The following is a 14,893-nucleotide window of genomic DNA, read 5'->3' as shown; positions in this document are numbered from 1 at the left end:
GCATGAAATAAGCTAACACGTGTTCGAGGATTTTTTTTTTCTTCGGAGATATGATCTGTCAAAGTTTGCATTTTTTCGTGAATCGGACTAATCATGTACTTCTTCAAATCGTTATATCTCGGGGTCCGCTCATCGTGGAGACTTCATCTTAGCGACGTTTTAAAGCTAAAGAAACAGAATTAACATTTCTATAAATAAGATGGTCAAAATTGTCCTAAAGCTAACTTTGCTATTAACAGTTGAACTTTTTCAAGTTGATTTAGATAGTGAAGACGAGTAAATTAGGTATTTAAAATTATACCATCGTTATCTATGTTTAATTCTCTATAAAAAACGTGGTAAAAAAATTGGCATTTTTCAAGAACTATTTTTAAATATTTTTCTTTATGACGAAATGGTCGTGACAATTGCAGGACTAAAGCTAGCAAAACGCAGATTTTGCTGCGGATATCGCTTTGTTAACATTATTTCTTCCACAACTTTTTCAATCCATATAGATATTCTGGCGAAAACCACAATAAAGTCTTAATTTTGGAACTTTGGTTTTAATTTAGCCAATCCCATTTCTTGAATATTCTTTAATATGAAAAAGTAGTCGAACAAATGTTGTGAACGAAGCGATATTCTAATTTACTGGTAATCACTACATGATTAGTCAAAATCACAAAAAAATCCAATCTTTGACAGATCATATCTCCGAAGAAAAAAATTTTAAAAAAGTTTCCTCGAAAACATGTTAGCTTATTTTATGTGTGGAATCCATAAAAAAATGTTGAAGCGAATCGAAATTGGTACACCAAATTTGGTGTCCGATACGAAAAAGAATGTCTCATATATAAATATATATATGTATATACATATGTACTTACAAATACAATTTATTAACCTATAATCCTTTCTTTCAGATATAAAAATGCAACTATAAAAACGCACACATAATGAAGATAATCATAGTGCCAGCCGCATTGATAAGCTGCCAAAAGTTGTACGTTCCGTTGTGATAAATAATTGCGAAGAGTGTGAAATCGATTAGTGGTTAATATATGTACATCGTGGTAGTAGAACGACCATTTGGGATTAGCTAAGGGAACTTAACAGCCTGTGATTCAATCATACGAAAAAGACATGTGGGAGAGCCGCTACGCAATACAAACTTATAATTTTGAAGTGGATGCTGCAAATAATATACCGGATACTAAGGAAGTGGAAATATTTGTGATTCGTGACCATACAACTAAGTTTAATTTAGTAAAAAAGCACACATTTCGAGAGGAAATCTAAAAAAATTTTCCTGAGAGTCACAAATAAAATTTGCTTGATTACTATAGAGACTGTAATAACAAAATTTATGCAATGTAGCGGTAAGTATATTTATTTTACGTTTGCCAATTCGAAATAGATATTATTCGAAAAGATTTATACTTACGTATGTACATCAATAGAGCTTATACCTATACTTTTGGGAAAATTTTTGGAAGCGAAGGGGTTAAGTAAAATTTTAGTTAATACCCACAGCTCGATTCTTATAACAGACACAGCTGGACAGATATGAAAAAGCGTCGATTGTGGCACCATTATAAGAAAAATAATTTACGGAGCTTTTACGCAACGTTCATTGAGCTTTGGTGAGCAGAATCACTCGTAGATGTATAATAAATGTAATCCGCAGCAGTAAAAATGAGTAGTGAGTCGTTGGCAGGCGGACTTCAAGAGCAACTCCAATGGGCCGAAACGCACAGCATACAAAAATATGTGAAGCCATGAGGGGCAGAGTAGCCTAATTAATACTTTTGACAAAAGGACATATTACTTAAAATTCATAGCTAGAAAAGTGTTATCGATAACCAGAGTAATAAGTAGCAATGACGCATTCTCCAGATTAAACCAAACGCATGTTGTAAGCGATCGCGAATTCTATGTTTAATGTTTTTGTAAAATGGCAAACCTTTCTTCTCCAAATATGGAAAATTTCTAAATGCTGCCTCTGTCACACTTTTTCTTATATAGTGTCTATCCAACTGCTTTCATAATGGTGGCTGCCACTGCCTTCGTCCAGATACATAGTTTTCCACTAGAACTGCTCAGACCCAGGTCCTTATAGAACTTTTTGCACTCTATCTTCTTGCTTATTCAAGTAAGCTTCGTTGGCATAAACCACCAGACCTAAAGAATATTATTGATTGGAAAAATACCTTGTTACCCCAACAGCAAGCCTTTGAAGAATCATTTGTTTAATAACAAATTGTGTTATTTAGTTACATAACTTGCTTTCTATTTTCTACCGCAGTGGCGGACTTATGGTCGGCGAACGCGATAGAGACCGTGAAACGGTACGCTGGGAAACGGGTGATGCAACACCGCCCCAATTCAATAATGGAGGTACGCAAATGGTCGGACAACTGCATGGTGGACAGGCTGCTAGCCAACAACAACAACAACAGCAAAAGCAGCAACAGTCTCAGCGCGATCTACAGCTACAGCAGCAACAACATTTGCAATTGCAACAGCAACAACTACTCCAACAACAACAGCAGCAACAAACCAGTAATTGGATTGAAAACGAAACGCTTGGCCGCAGCCCGGCAGCTCGAGCAACAGCTGCCGTCAGTAGCCTCAGTCACATCACCCAGGGCTACGACCTTGGCGACAACAACGATAACCAAGCCTACTACGATACAAGCGGTAATGTCGATTGGGGCCGAGCGATGGGAACCGGTGGAGCTAGTTCATTTGGTTGCGGCACTGGAGCTGTCCCAACAACTGGCAATCTTGCTTATAACAATGGCGCAGCTGCTTCTGCGGCTGCCGGTACCAGCGTCACTACCAGCCAACGCAATCTCAACAATATCGGTGGCGGCAGCATTGGAAACTTGGATTACGACGATGGCGGCAGTATTACTGGCGCATCCGCCACAACCACGCACACCGCAGGCGGCCTTGGTGGCCCTATGGGCAATGGCGGTATCGGTGGCGTTGCCGCGCCTGGCGGTCAAAATATCGGTGGCATTGGCGGTACCGGCACTGGTGCTGGTAGTACCGGCGCTGTTGGCAAAGAAGTGCGATACGCTCCATTCCCAATACCATCACCGACGCACTCCAATCCGACGACTTCCCATATGCACGGCAACATGGGCACTGGCGCACTGCAGCGCGCACATTCCAGATCCATGTCCTCCATACCACCACCCGAACCCTTTATGATAGCGCAATCGAAACAAGTGAATAGCCGCGTGTCCATCAATGTAGGCGGCGTTAAACATGAGGTTCTCTGGCGCACACTCGAAAGACTGCCGCACACACGTCTGGGCCGATTGCGCGAATGCACCACGCACGAGGCAATCATTGAGCTATGCGACGACTATTCGATAGTCGACAACGAGTATTTCTTCGACCGACACCCGAAAAGTTTCAGCTCCATATTGAACTTCTATCGTACCGGAAAGCTACACATCGTCGACGAGATGTGTGTTCTGGCATTTAGTGATGATCTCGAGTACTGGGGGGTCGATGAGTTGTATCTGGAGTCGTGCTGCCAGCACAAGTACCACCAGCGAAAAGAGAATGTCCACGAAGAAATGCGCAAAGAAGCCGAATCGCTGCGACAACGGGACGAAGAAGAGTTCGGCGAAGGCAAGTGTGCTGAATACCAGAAGTACTTATGGGAGCTGCTCGAGAAGCCAAACACCAGCTTCGCCGCGAGGGTAAGTTGAGATGCTCTGGTAACAGCGCAAACATTTATATCTACGTAAATCTTTTCCGGATCAAGCGAAATAAATAAATAAATAGTTATCTACGAATATCTTTAGTGAGTATCTTCGAAGCGGAAATGTTTTTGTTGTCGTCTGTAAAGTTTTATTATGTTTTATTTTTACTTTCTATCGCTATATTTTATATGTATTATATAAATTAATTTTTCTAATTTCAATTACATAATTTTAAGTGTTGTATTGTTTTGTTCTTTTCTAATTTATAATTTTACATCTTATTTTGTAACTCTTAAGTTCCACATAACCTTGAAGCATTATAACATCGCATTTAATATTTTAATCTACACTTATTTATCCATATACATACGTATACATGCATATATATTTATACATACGTACTCGTAATAAAATATTCAGGGGAGAAATTTTGTTTGTTTTTACACTTAAAGTGAAAGATAAAGGATGAAATTCGGTGCATGACGTATGGCGTTTCTGGCTATTTGAGCAAAACTTTATAGATTCTCACTTCTTAAGTAAATAAATAATAAATTCTTATAAGATACGGCCCCTTTTGCCTGAAGTTTCGATAAAATTAATTACACATTGTCTGACGAACTGAATTAGTTAATACTTACATATTTTATATCCCTTAATCCTAATCTGAAATAAGTTTTCGTGTTTTTCTTCTTGTGGACTCGGCCAAAATCGCTTAGGCGGTTGCAGCGTCAATAAAGAAGCGAGAAGTTTTTCTTCTTTTTCTAACTGTAAAAACCTTTAAAGGTTTGCAAAAGTAATTGCGTTTTTTGGAGCAGAATAAAAATGAGCATTTTTTTAAGCATAGGCTCTTATATTCGGTTTTCTGAGCGCTTTTAGAGGCCAGAATTAATTGAGGACTACCAACTTTGCCCCTTTTTCTTATCTGCTAAATTTCAAGTATAATGAATCTTTGATCACAGTGTCCGATGGGACTCCATCTTTACAGCCAATCTCAATTCTAGGTCAGATAGCACGACTTCAGTTCTAGATGCTAGATCATTTTTGTGGTATCATTTAAAATTATGAGCATGATATGAGCTGAGCTATATATGTACATACACAAATAAATCGTTGCATTAGGTTGTTAAACGATATCTTGATTTATTTCCGTTTGAAGCTGAAATCTGCGCTAAAATCCCCTGGTACACAATACGGATGGTAGAACTTTATTTCATTAGCGACCAGAGAAAGCTGTTACAGAACACTCTGTCTATGTGATACATTTTCGTCGAGAATATTTTATACGTTATATTAGAAGGGGAAGGGGGTAGGGGGTAGGGACCACCCTAACATCATATGGCCCCGCTCTGCATAGAAATGTTCCCACTCTATAGTGCCTCGTTATTTAAAAAGTCCAGGATGCCCCCACTGCGTTTTAGTTTTTGCACTATATATATTTCGCCACAAGACATATTAATTAAGTCCTCATTGATTCGGGAAATTTTCGCATGTGAACATCTTATGATTTCCCGTAAATATCGTGGTCTCAGAGGGGGTCAACAAAGTAGATTTAGATTTGTTATATTTACTGCTCAAAGCACCGAATATGGTGACCTGTACGTAATAAAAAATGTCTGTGCCGCATATTATTGTTCACAAAATTATTTACTCGAAAATTTAAGTTCTTTTCTGTCACAATTTTAGTGTAAAAACAAATCAAATTAACTCAGCCGAATAACTATGATAAATGATAATTTAAAAAATCCAATTAACGCTGTAAATTTTGCCTCAGTCACCACAGTCGCATAGTTCCATGTACCTATTTACTAACTTTTTTGTTTATCTTTTACCACACTCAGCTTTATCAACACTCAGCTTTATTTCCATGTTTAAGAACTCATTGGACAAGATGCATATGTACATGTTAACTTGATGTTTCTTGGCTTTGTTGTGTTTGTTGTGCGATAAATATGGCAAAAAGAATTATAAAATTTTTTCTAAGGATAATTGTTCATTTGCTACTTATTGGGATACTTCTAACGCCAAAAATTACCGCAAACGCTAAAGAAATGTTTTTGAATTTAAAATATTCTTTCACCAGAATGAAATTGTTGAAGAAAATCAGTTGCAGAACTAGTCGCTGTAAATAATTGCAAAACCATGTATGATTAAAAACTGTTACTAATACTCTACTCACAACTATTTACTTGTTAATGACAGCTTACATTAGCATTTCCATTTCCATTTTCAACGTTTAATGATAGTGATGTGAAAAATAGCAGACCCAAAACGTCAGTTACGAATCGATCTTCTCGTTCCATTTGAAATTATTGAATGTGTTTGTGTGTTTTCAAAAGAAAATCTTTAAAATATTTCTAAGAAATATTTATGTATGTTTTGGGCGTTGCTTCTGAAATTACGCTTCGTTTGCATTACTCGCTGGAGAGTTTTGCACAATGGTATTACCCAAGTAAATATATACTTATCTTATAAGAATATGTGTTGTTTTTAACGTCTTTTTGTAATGGTGTAAATACTTTTAAATACATACCTGCATATGAAAAGTATTTTTTAATTAAACAAACTCTTCTTTTTGATGTACTCTAAGCGTTTTCCACACGCTTTTTAAATATTGTCGTAGTGTCACTCCGATGCGTCTACCATTCCTCACTTCATTGTCAGCTTCAAGCTTGAAACGTTTTCGACACAGTTCGCATGTTGAAGAAGCTGTCAATACAAATGGCATGCAATAAAATCATTTGTGAACTAACTTTGCCAACAAAGGGGCAGAAAATATTTGAAGCTAAGCTTCAGCTAACAATCCTGGAAACCCTGCCCTAGAACGTACAGTACGGAGTAAACGTACAACTTGGAATATACATTTGTACATTTTATTTTTCATCATCGTGATATCAAAAGTCTTTTGTGTTATCGTTTGTTTTTCTTCTTTTTTTTTAAGAAAATGTTAAATTTTATTTGGTGATTATTTATTTTTATCGATTTACATATGTGTTTTCTTTGTGTTGTCGGATTATGATTACTACTAAAACCATATGAAATTATTTTTTGTAAATTTTTCGAAAGATCGCAATTATTCAAATGTTCTTTAACTGTAATACTTCTTTTGTAGTACTTCTTTTTCTAGCCTGAAAAGCGAGTATTTATATTTTTGGTAGTCATCCAGGTGATGATGCTGTGTGGAAATTGCCAACTCTATTACTAACAGAAAGAATTTTCAAATAATTTATGAAATATTTACTAATTTCTTTCTATTAATCTCATTACTTATACACACAGCACGTGCGATAAACGTTGAAGTGTTGACGCTTTGCAACCAAAAACAAAAAAAAAAAAACTAAAAAAAAAAAACATCCAATAACTATGTTTGGGAATGGGCAATAAGCGATATGACCAGGCGGCAGGTGTGCTGTAGAAATCCTCGAAATAAATTTTACACACAAGAACTCTGGGGAGAAGTGGCCAAAGGCGTGTTGTAATACATTTCCGCTTTCATAACGCTAGTGAAATTAGCCAATACCCGAACCTATGCTTTGCTTAAGCCACGTCTGAGAAAGTCTATAGGAAGTCTAATTCTGTAAGAATTCCACCTTAGCATTTTCTCAACCATAAAATAGCTACCTCCTCTTGCTTCATAACCATTGTTCTCGAGCGCTTAGCAAGCAGTGTTCAGCCTCAGCTTAGTGTTTTTTTTTTTTTGTGCGGAAGCGGAAATAATTACAACATATTTGGGGACATCTCTTAAAATTTTTCAAACGTTTTGTATTTATGTTTTGTGTTCTTCTAATTTGAAGTACCATTTTTCCTAAATGTTTTTCTTAAATATTTAAAAAAATATATATTTTTTTTTGCTTTTCTTTGTTTGTGTTTCTGTATATGTATTAATTTATTATATAGTATATTAAAAACAAATCGTACTTCGAATAAGCGGAGTCTAGTTTGGTGTAGAACATAGTAGAGGTAAAAAATAATAAATGTTTCGTATAGTGTATCTATATATGTATGTATGTACTACATGTTTTAAATAAGAGTCGATCCAAAAGAAAAGTTAGATTAAACTAAATAGTTTGCTACTCTCCGACATGAACATAAACATTTGAGTAGTAGAGAATTACATGGAAAAATGTTGTAAGCTTTCGAAGTTTTTGTTAGCATTTAAATGCAAGCTTCTAAAATTTCTTCACAGCAATTCGAATTCAAAGATTAAGTAGTATTTCAGACTTAGTAGGCACCACAAAATTATGCCATCTAAGTTCAAAGTTAATCTGTATTTGAGCAAGCAAAGAATTATGTTTCCCTTCCCGCATCCAATAAAGGATCAGCAGTAGATTCGTGGATGGTATTCCTATATTTAGAAAATATATATCAATATATTGGTTCCGACAGGGAGAAATGTACTTAATATCAGAAAATTACTCCTTGAAACATGTACCTTTGGAGCTAAATTAGCACAACAACCAATTAGTTTGGCATTCATAATGAACGTAAATTCCATAATCTTTAACTAACCAATCATCACAATATTCTCAGTATTTATTCTACTCTGATCGTTGAAAGACTAAGTACTAGCAATGGTTTGGCCTCCTTAAAGGCCCTCCTGTTGACAGCTTTTCGGAAATTTTTTGCTCAGGTCCACTAGGCATATGCTTATAGTGAGTGAATTGAAATTGTGAGGCCTCTAATTCTTTAGAAGCTTCCTTATATACTAAAATTGGAAGTTAATAAAGTTAAAGAAACGAATCATGCGGCGCTTTTTATCTTAAAGAGGTTGTCAAAATGACTCTAAATAAAGCGCAAATAAAATAATACTAATGCTTGAAACATATTACGGTAGCTCACGTTGAGCAGCGTTCAAGGTGTAAAGTTGCTACGTTGCACATGTTTTGTTACTTTTCCAATAGCAAAAAGCGTGCTAGATTGCTAGGTAGCAACTTTACACCTAAAATGCTACGGAAAGTGAGTACCCCTTTTCAAAAATTTAAAACAACGAGCCACGGGTTACGGCTGCACCCTTTTTTTTCTTCATCATCTTAACGCTTTTTCGGTGGAGACATACATTTTTTTTAAGGTGGCAGCGACATCATGAATTCGAAAGAAGAGGAAGGACCTTATCCTTGAAGACCTTGAAGAATAGAAATATGTATATCTAATCTGGCCACGCCCAAGAAGTAGCGGGGCAGCTCTATTGCCACCATCTACATACATATGTATGTGTAAAAATAATTTGACAGGTCTAGACTGTGGTCTGTTATGTTTCAAGCATAAGTCTGGGTGCTGTTTTCTGCAAACGTAGCAGCAAAATACCAGTGGAAAAAAGCAGGAATATTTAATCAAAATCATTAGATTAATTGTCTTCTAACGAAAGGAGTCTCAAGAGTTACAAATAGTGCCCGTTTTAGGCCGCTCACAAACACGGCTGACAGTGCAACCAACGAGTCAATACAGTAGGCATATTTTTTATTTGTTACCTCGCTATGTTCTGTCAATATTTAGAACTCCGCCGAAGATTAAATTTCTACGTTTATCTTGCTTTTACTTTTTACTGACTATTTTTTCAATATTATTGTTTTCAATGTATAATGTATAAACAGTTTTTTTTTCTGGAAAAATTTCCGGAGTTCTTTGTCAGTTGTGCTGTTTTTCGAAATTTATTCACTTTCCAAAAAATTAACTATAAAGTAATATTTGATTATAATTTATTTTCTGATATACCGCCCGAAACCACATCCTTTTTTAAACGATGATAAGAATAATATGAGAACCAACAAAATAATTAATTATGTTTTTTTTTTTCAAGTTAGTAAGAACATATTTATTGCTTCAACAATTACCGGCTAGTATCCCAACAATAACTAAATCACACATAAATCCAACTACAGAAAATTAAACAACAACACAAGTAGTAGTAGTAAATAATACTAATTTTAATTTGAAATGATTGTGAAGTCTTAAAATGTAAAAATTGTATTAGAAAAGCAAAGCAAACATAAATAATCGTTAATTTTCACTAAATTAAAATTGTTCGCTTAAATTTGTACAACACTTCAGGCAACACTTCATAAGTGCCCACTGAGAAATGTAGTATGTATGTAATCGTACACGTACTCGTACAATGACAAAAACTTCCGATTCATTTGTCCTTTGTTGGATATGTGTCTAAGTCCTCTCGTTGTTGTTCTTTCTTCCTTCTACTCTAGTACATATGTACTTGACTATTTGTTATCTATAATTACAAATACACTAAACACTTTTAAACGTATTCATATTGCTTTCGGTTGAAAAATTATCCCTCCTAAGTTTAGTAAAAACAATTGGTGGCGTAACTTCAAAAAAAAAAAAACAAATGCATATAGAATTAATAATATTTCCATTGAATAGTCATATTTATTTAAATGATCGATTGAATGCTTGGCGTCTAATCTACATATTATTGATGTGTGAGAATCAGTCGCTAGAAAAGTAAAGTTATGGTTTGTACTACATTTGTTGTGATGTCGTAGTGGCTTTTGCGGAAGCTTGTATCTCGAAAACGTACAAAATGTAACACTTAAGAGAAATCGTAGTCTTCAACTTTTGTTTAATTTGGTTTAGCCTCGGCTTATGATTTCACCAAATTCCATTTAGTATTTTATAAAAAAAAGACCAAAGCAAAATTAGTATTTCTAATTTTACGTTTTCGTCTATTTCATTAATAAATATATTTCTTTATTTTTCTGTTGAACCCTATTTTTATTATGTTTTTTGGTGTTTCCACGGTATTTCTCCTTTGTTGTAGTATTGTTGTAATAATAATCTCCCGCCAAATGATAATGGTGATCCATAGACATACATATTTGTATTGCCTAAAACGCAATACATATAAGCAATCATTGCAAAAACAAAACAACAACAACTAATTCCATGCCATTCCGTTGTTTGTTTCGAATTTTGTTTGTTTTCTTTGGTAAAGCCAAGAAAAGGATGTGAACCACATGCACTCCAAAACCCCATAAGTACTCCAGTTTCTTGTTGTTTGTTTTTTTTTTTCAATACAACATATACCATCTATGTATGTAATTACCGATTACCAAGTTGTTTGCTCTCCTAACACCAGATTGCTCGATACTTACAAGTGCATATACATACATATATGTAGATAAGAAACAAAACCATTTATGTAATGCAAAACATTCGAGACAAGTGTGTGCGTAACTTGTACTCTTTTTTGTTCTGATATGGAATGGAATTTGTATACCCTACTTTTTAATTTGAGTTTGCTTCCCGGAATTGTACAAAAATAATCAATAGCTGTAGCTCTGTATGTGTTGCAATAAGGAAAATGTGTAAATACCTGTAAATCCAGGCTTAATTATATATTCAAACAAAATCACAGCGTTATATATTTAGTACACGTAAATATGTTTTATTTTGTATCTTATTTAAATCAGTTTGAGTTTATTTAGTTTTAATGCGTATTTATGTATAGTATGTATATATAAATTATTTATTTTTTATGCTTGACTGAGTAGTAGTAGTCCGTTGTGCATTATCGTATGTATATATATATATAAATATGGTAGTTTGTATATAAAAAAAAAAAACTTCTTTTCGATAGTAAATTTTACTTGTATGAGCATTGCGAAATATACTATATATGTATGCTTATCAATTATTTACATAATTGCTGTTATGCGCTGTGTATTTATATACATACATATTCTATATAAGTATGTGTATAATTATAATCATTATAGAATGCAATAGGCGTTAATGCATGATACTCAATTCGATGGAATTGGTGGTTATGCTCAATTTGAAGTCTGCAGCATGTTGGAATGTCACACATACACCCACACACACACACAAGTAGCTCATGAAATATTTTGAATTATAATAATTATTTGTTTGTTTACAATATGAGACAAAAATGGGTGCTTTTATCCTTTGTAAGGAGTCTGTAAATAGTTTAAGCATCGTACATCTACTATGTAGACTGGGAGTAGTCGAGTTAGCTTTGCATATGAATAGTTTTGTTAGAGGGCTGCAAGACATGCACCCTTATTCTAGAACCCGAATTTTCGTAATTCGTAATTCGTAGCTACGTTACGAAAAACGAAAAATCGACATGTGGCAACCCTTGCGGAAAAATGTGCAGCATTGCCAGGTATCAGCTATTTTTCGAACTCAGCTGTATGAAGGAAAAGAAAGTGGAAAGGAATTAAAAAAACACTCATCATGTGCTTGTTTATAGTAAAATTAGTTAATTTTAAATATTTTGAGTAAAATTATGGAGTCTGATGCATTTGCAGCAGTGTAGTAAGAAGGCGCTATGGCAATGGACTCACACAGGTATGCGGAGCGGTCGGGCATAAGTAGTAATCATGGGGGCATCCATGTCAGCTTCGGGTTGAATTGTTGAGCCACAAGCCAGAACTCCTCCTATGCCTGAAGAACTGGTTCTCAATCCAGTTAATACAATAACAGCTTCTTCCAAGCCATTGAAGCCATTGCATTTTGTTAGGTCCACCACCTGTTGCGCTTGCTTCTGCCTTCGGCCGCGTATAGGGCTTCCGCATGTCAAAGGGTTAAAAATATTTATTGTTATGCGTTTGGACACAACAAACGAAAATCATTGTACAAATAACTAAACCGGACCCAAGTTTCTCGATAAGGGGCAACAAAGATTCTTTTTTGCTCGTTTATATAAAGCAGTGGATAAAAATATACGTATATGCGAAAGGTAAATTTATCTGTTGTAAGCAAACACCACTAATATTTCCTGAAAACACACACCGATTTACATATTTTTTCTCGCCTCCGACACAGCATTGTTTTCGTACAAAATTACGCAAAAAAGCTTACTCGTTCGTTTTTAGGCATGCCATTGTTACGAATTTCGAAAGTTCGAAGATACGATTCGGATTGCAGCATTCCATTCCTACGATTCGTAGCAAAATCCGAATACGAAAGTGTTGCAGAATAGGAGTGATGGTGTTAGATGTTTATTGATTATTGATTAAAGGGGCCTCTTACCGAATCCATCGTAGAAAATCTACGAATCCGAATGCTCACTACGAATACGAAAAAAATTACTATCACTAAATCCGAGTAAAGTCGACAACATTGTGCGTGACATGGCGTGACGTGACATAGATTTCCATCATGATATTTTTGTTAGTATTGAACGCAAATAAAACACGAATTTTATATCGCGTATACTTTATATTTTGACTTCAGCGCCAATTTATGGTAATTTTTTGGAAATTTATGATTTATTATGTTTCAACTACATACGCCAAATTCGAGCCAAATGGGACCATAAATAAGGTTTTTCTAAATATCTCGACCCTGGCGCCACCTAGCAAGACATACTCAAAAGCTATTGAAAAGTGGAGAAGTTGGCCCATAACTAAGTTAGATATATGACGGTAGACCTTCCGATGGAAACACCCATATATTTTTTCATCATTATTGCTACTTTCATGTATTATTTTTAAGACTTTAATTATCTGTTCCGACAACTGAAATTTGTTGTAGAAAATCTGTACGAGAACTCAGAATCGTAGACTTCATGGAAATCGAAACAATGTACGATAGATTCAGTAGAAGACCGGAAAAATTTGCTCTAATGTTTGATTGGATAGTTTATTAACCAACTACATATGCATATATCGTCGGTTAAAGTACAAAACCGCGTATCGTCGTCAAAACCGCGTAACTGACATTTGCTGCCAAAAATTGGATTTGGTCACACAAGCTCTTGGCTCAGTCCTTATACATTCGTCCTGAAATATACTAGCAAGAAATGCGATTCCTTTATAAAAAAGAGAACCAATTTGAAATGTGAGTGTTTTTACACTCTAGAAAATATTTTACATAATTCACATACGCAGTTTAGCATTTTGTTCATACGATTTTTGATTAGATTTCAAAGATCGAATGTGATCTGAAAAGAGGATATATAGGCCTCTAAAATGGTATATAAGAATCTATTGTCGGACCAGGCTTGTTGGGATTTTTTATGGGGTAAATTAAAAAAAGATCGTTTATCGTTGATCATCATTTCTACAATTTCAAAATATGGAGTACTATATAAAACTAAATCTATTTTCAAATAAACTGATACCCCATATATTGCAATCGGATAAAAATTGTCGAAGTTTGGCAACTTTTCTTAAATACAACCTTGAAATTATCAACACCGCCTATCAACAAAATGCAAAACCGCGTATGTGAGGTCGCATAAATTATTTTCTAGAGAGTTATAAAGCATTTCTGGCTAGTATATTTCCGGACGAATGGATAAAGATTGAGCCAAGAGCTTGGGTGAGCAAATCCAATTTTTGGCAGCAAAAGCTACATTAAAAATGATTCGTGTGAAAGAACCATCTATTCGTTTTTAAGAATTTTACTTACACTTAATTTCTTTAAAATAGTTTGCACTCGTTTGCGGTGTGAAAATTTCTAATTGTTCGATACATAAATGTCTATGACATAGCGAGTTTAAATGGAAATTTCGCAAGAATTGGCCGCTACGAAAAATAAAGGTTTGTTGGCTTTTGCGACAGGGATGATTCAGCAAAAACTTTATTAAAATTTGTTGTAAATGTATTTTTGTGTAAGCTGTCGATTATTCTTGGTTTGAACTTCTTACTTTGACCATATCCCATCTTGTGATTGCTTGGGGATAATCTGCGTACCTAATACGAGATGGCAGCAATAATATTGCCCCGTGAAATTTGCAATACCAGCATTTCCTTACCTGGACTATTGAATAAAGTGGCATCGTAACCAATATACCTTGAATCACGGTTATTAAAGAGGAAATCAAATTTGGTGGAAACAAAATCATCGATAACGCGTAGAATAGGCCGGCTGATCGCAAAATATGGCATTCAATTAACACTTGAGGCTGGTTTTCACTATGTCAAAATCAGTGGCATTTGTCGTCAAATAAGTGAAAACACATTGTCAAATGGGAGCAAAAAGCGGTTTGTCCATTGATTTGGATCAGGATAGGTCTTTAGTCGTGTACATGCGCTGCGACATCGGCTATCTGTCAGTTGCTGGCCCATAATATCATCAGTAAAGGCATGGATAAAGGAGACAAAGTTGTGTATCTGTCCAAATATTCAAATGAAAAATGCTTCTTTTAATTCTGATTACACAACTCTAACAAGTGGATCCCTTTATTATGTTTTCAATGCTGTCGT

At 35.0% G+C, this 14,893-nt stretch overlaps 1 protein-coding gene and 1 long non-coding RNA gene across 10 annotated transcripts in view; both read left to right on the top strand.

The window, feature by feature from the left end:
- Nucleotides 1–1,305, top strand: part of LOC108376728 (uncharacterized) — a 127,524-nt gene extending 126,219 nt beyond the window's left edge. For all 3 annotated transcript variants that reach the window (XR_001849279.1, XR_001849277.1, XR_001849278.1), the window contains one exon: nucleotides 906–1,305. This is a non-coding gene — a long non-coding RNA (uncharacterized LOC108376728). The remainder of the gene's footprint in view (nucleotides 1–905) is intronic.
- Nucleotides 1,306–1,323: 18 nt separating this feature from the next.
- Nucleotides 1,324–14,893, top strand: part of Shab (potassium voltage-gated channel shaker cognate b) — a 111,764-nt gene continuing 98,194 nt past the window's right edge. For 6 of the 7 annotated variants that reach the window (XM_017632907.1, XM_017632899.1, XM_017632893.1 and 3 more), the window contains exons 1-2: nucleotides 1,324–1,361; nucleotides 2,288–3,701. In XM_017632907.1, the coding sequence (XP_017488396.1) occupies nucleotides 2,298–3,701 (1,404 nt within the window). In that variant the 5' untranslated portion in view covers nucleotides 1,324–1,361; nucleotides 2,288–2,297. Of the gene's footprint in view, nucleotides 1,362–2,287; nucleotides 3,702–14,893 lie in introns of those variants that run through there. The other variant, XM_017632934.1, reaches the window with a different exon arrangement.

The sequence above is a fragment of the Rhagoletis zephyria genome, unplaced genomic scaffold (assembly GCF_001687245.7).
Source record: "Rhagoletis zephyria isolate East Lansing unplaced genomic scaffold, Rhagoletis_zephyria_1.1 Rzeph_scaffold_00101, whole genome shotgun sequence".
In the NCBI taxonomy this organism is placed as follows: Eukaryota; Metazoa; Arthropoda; class Insecta; order Diptera; family Tephritidae; genus Rhagoletis; species Rhagoletis zephyria.
Note: the sequence above shows the minus strand (reverse complement) of the source record. Positions and strands in the feature narration are given on the sequence as shown.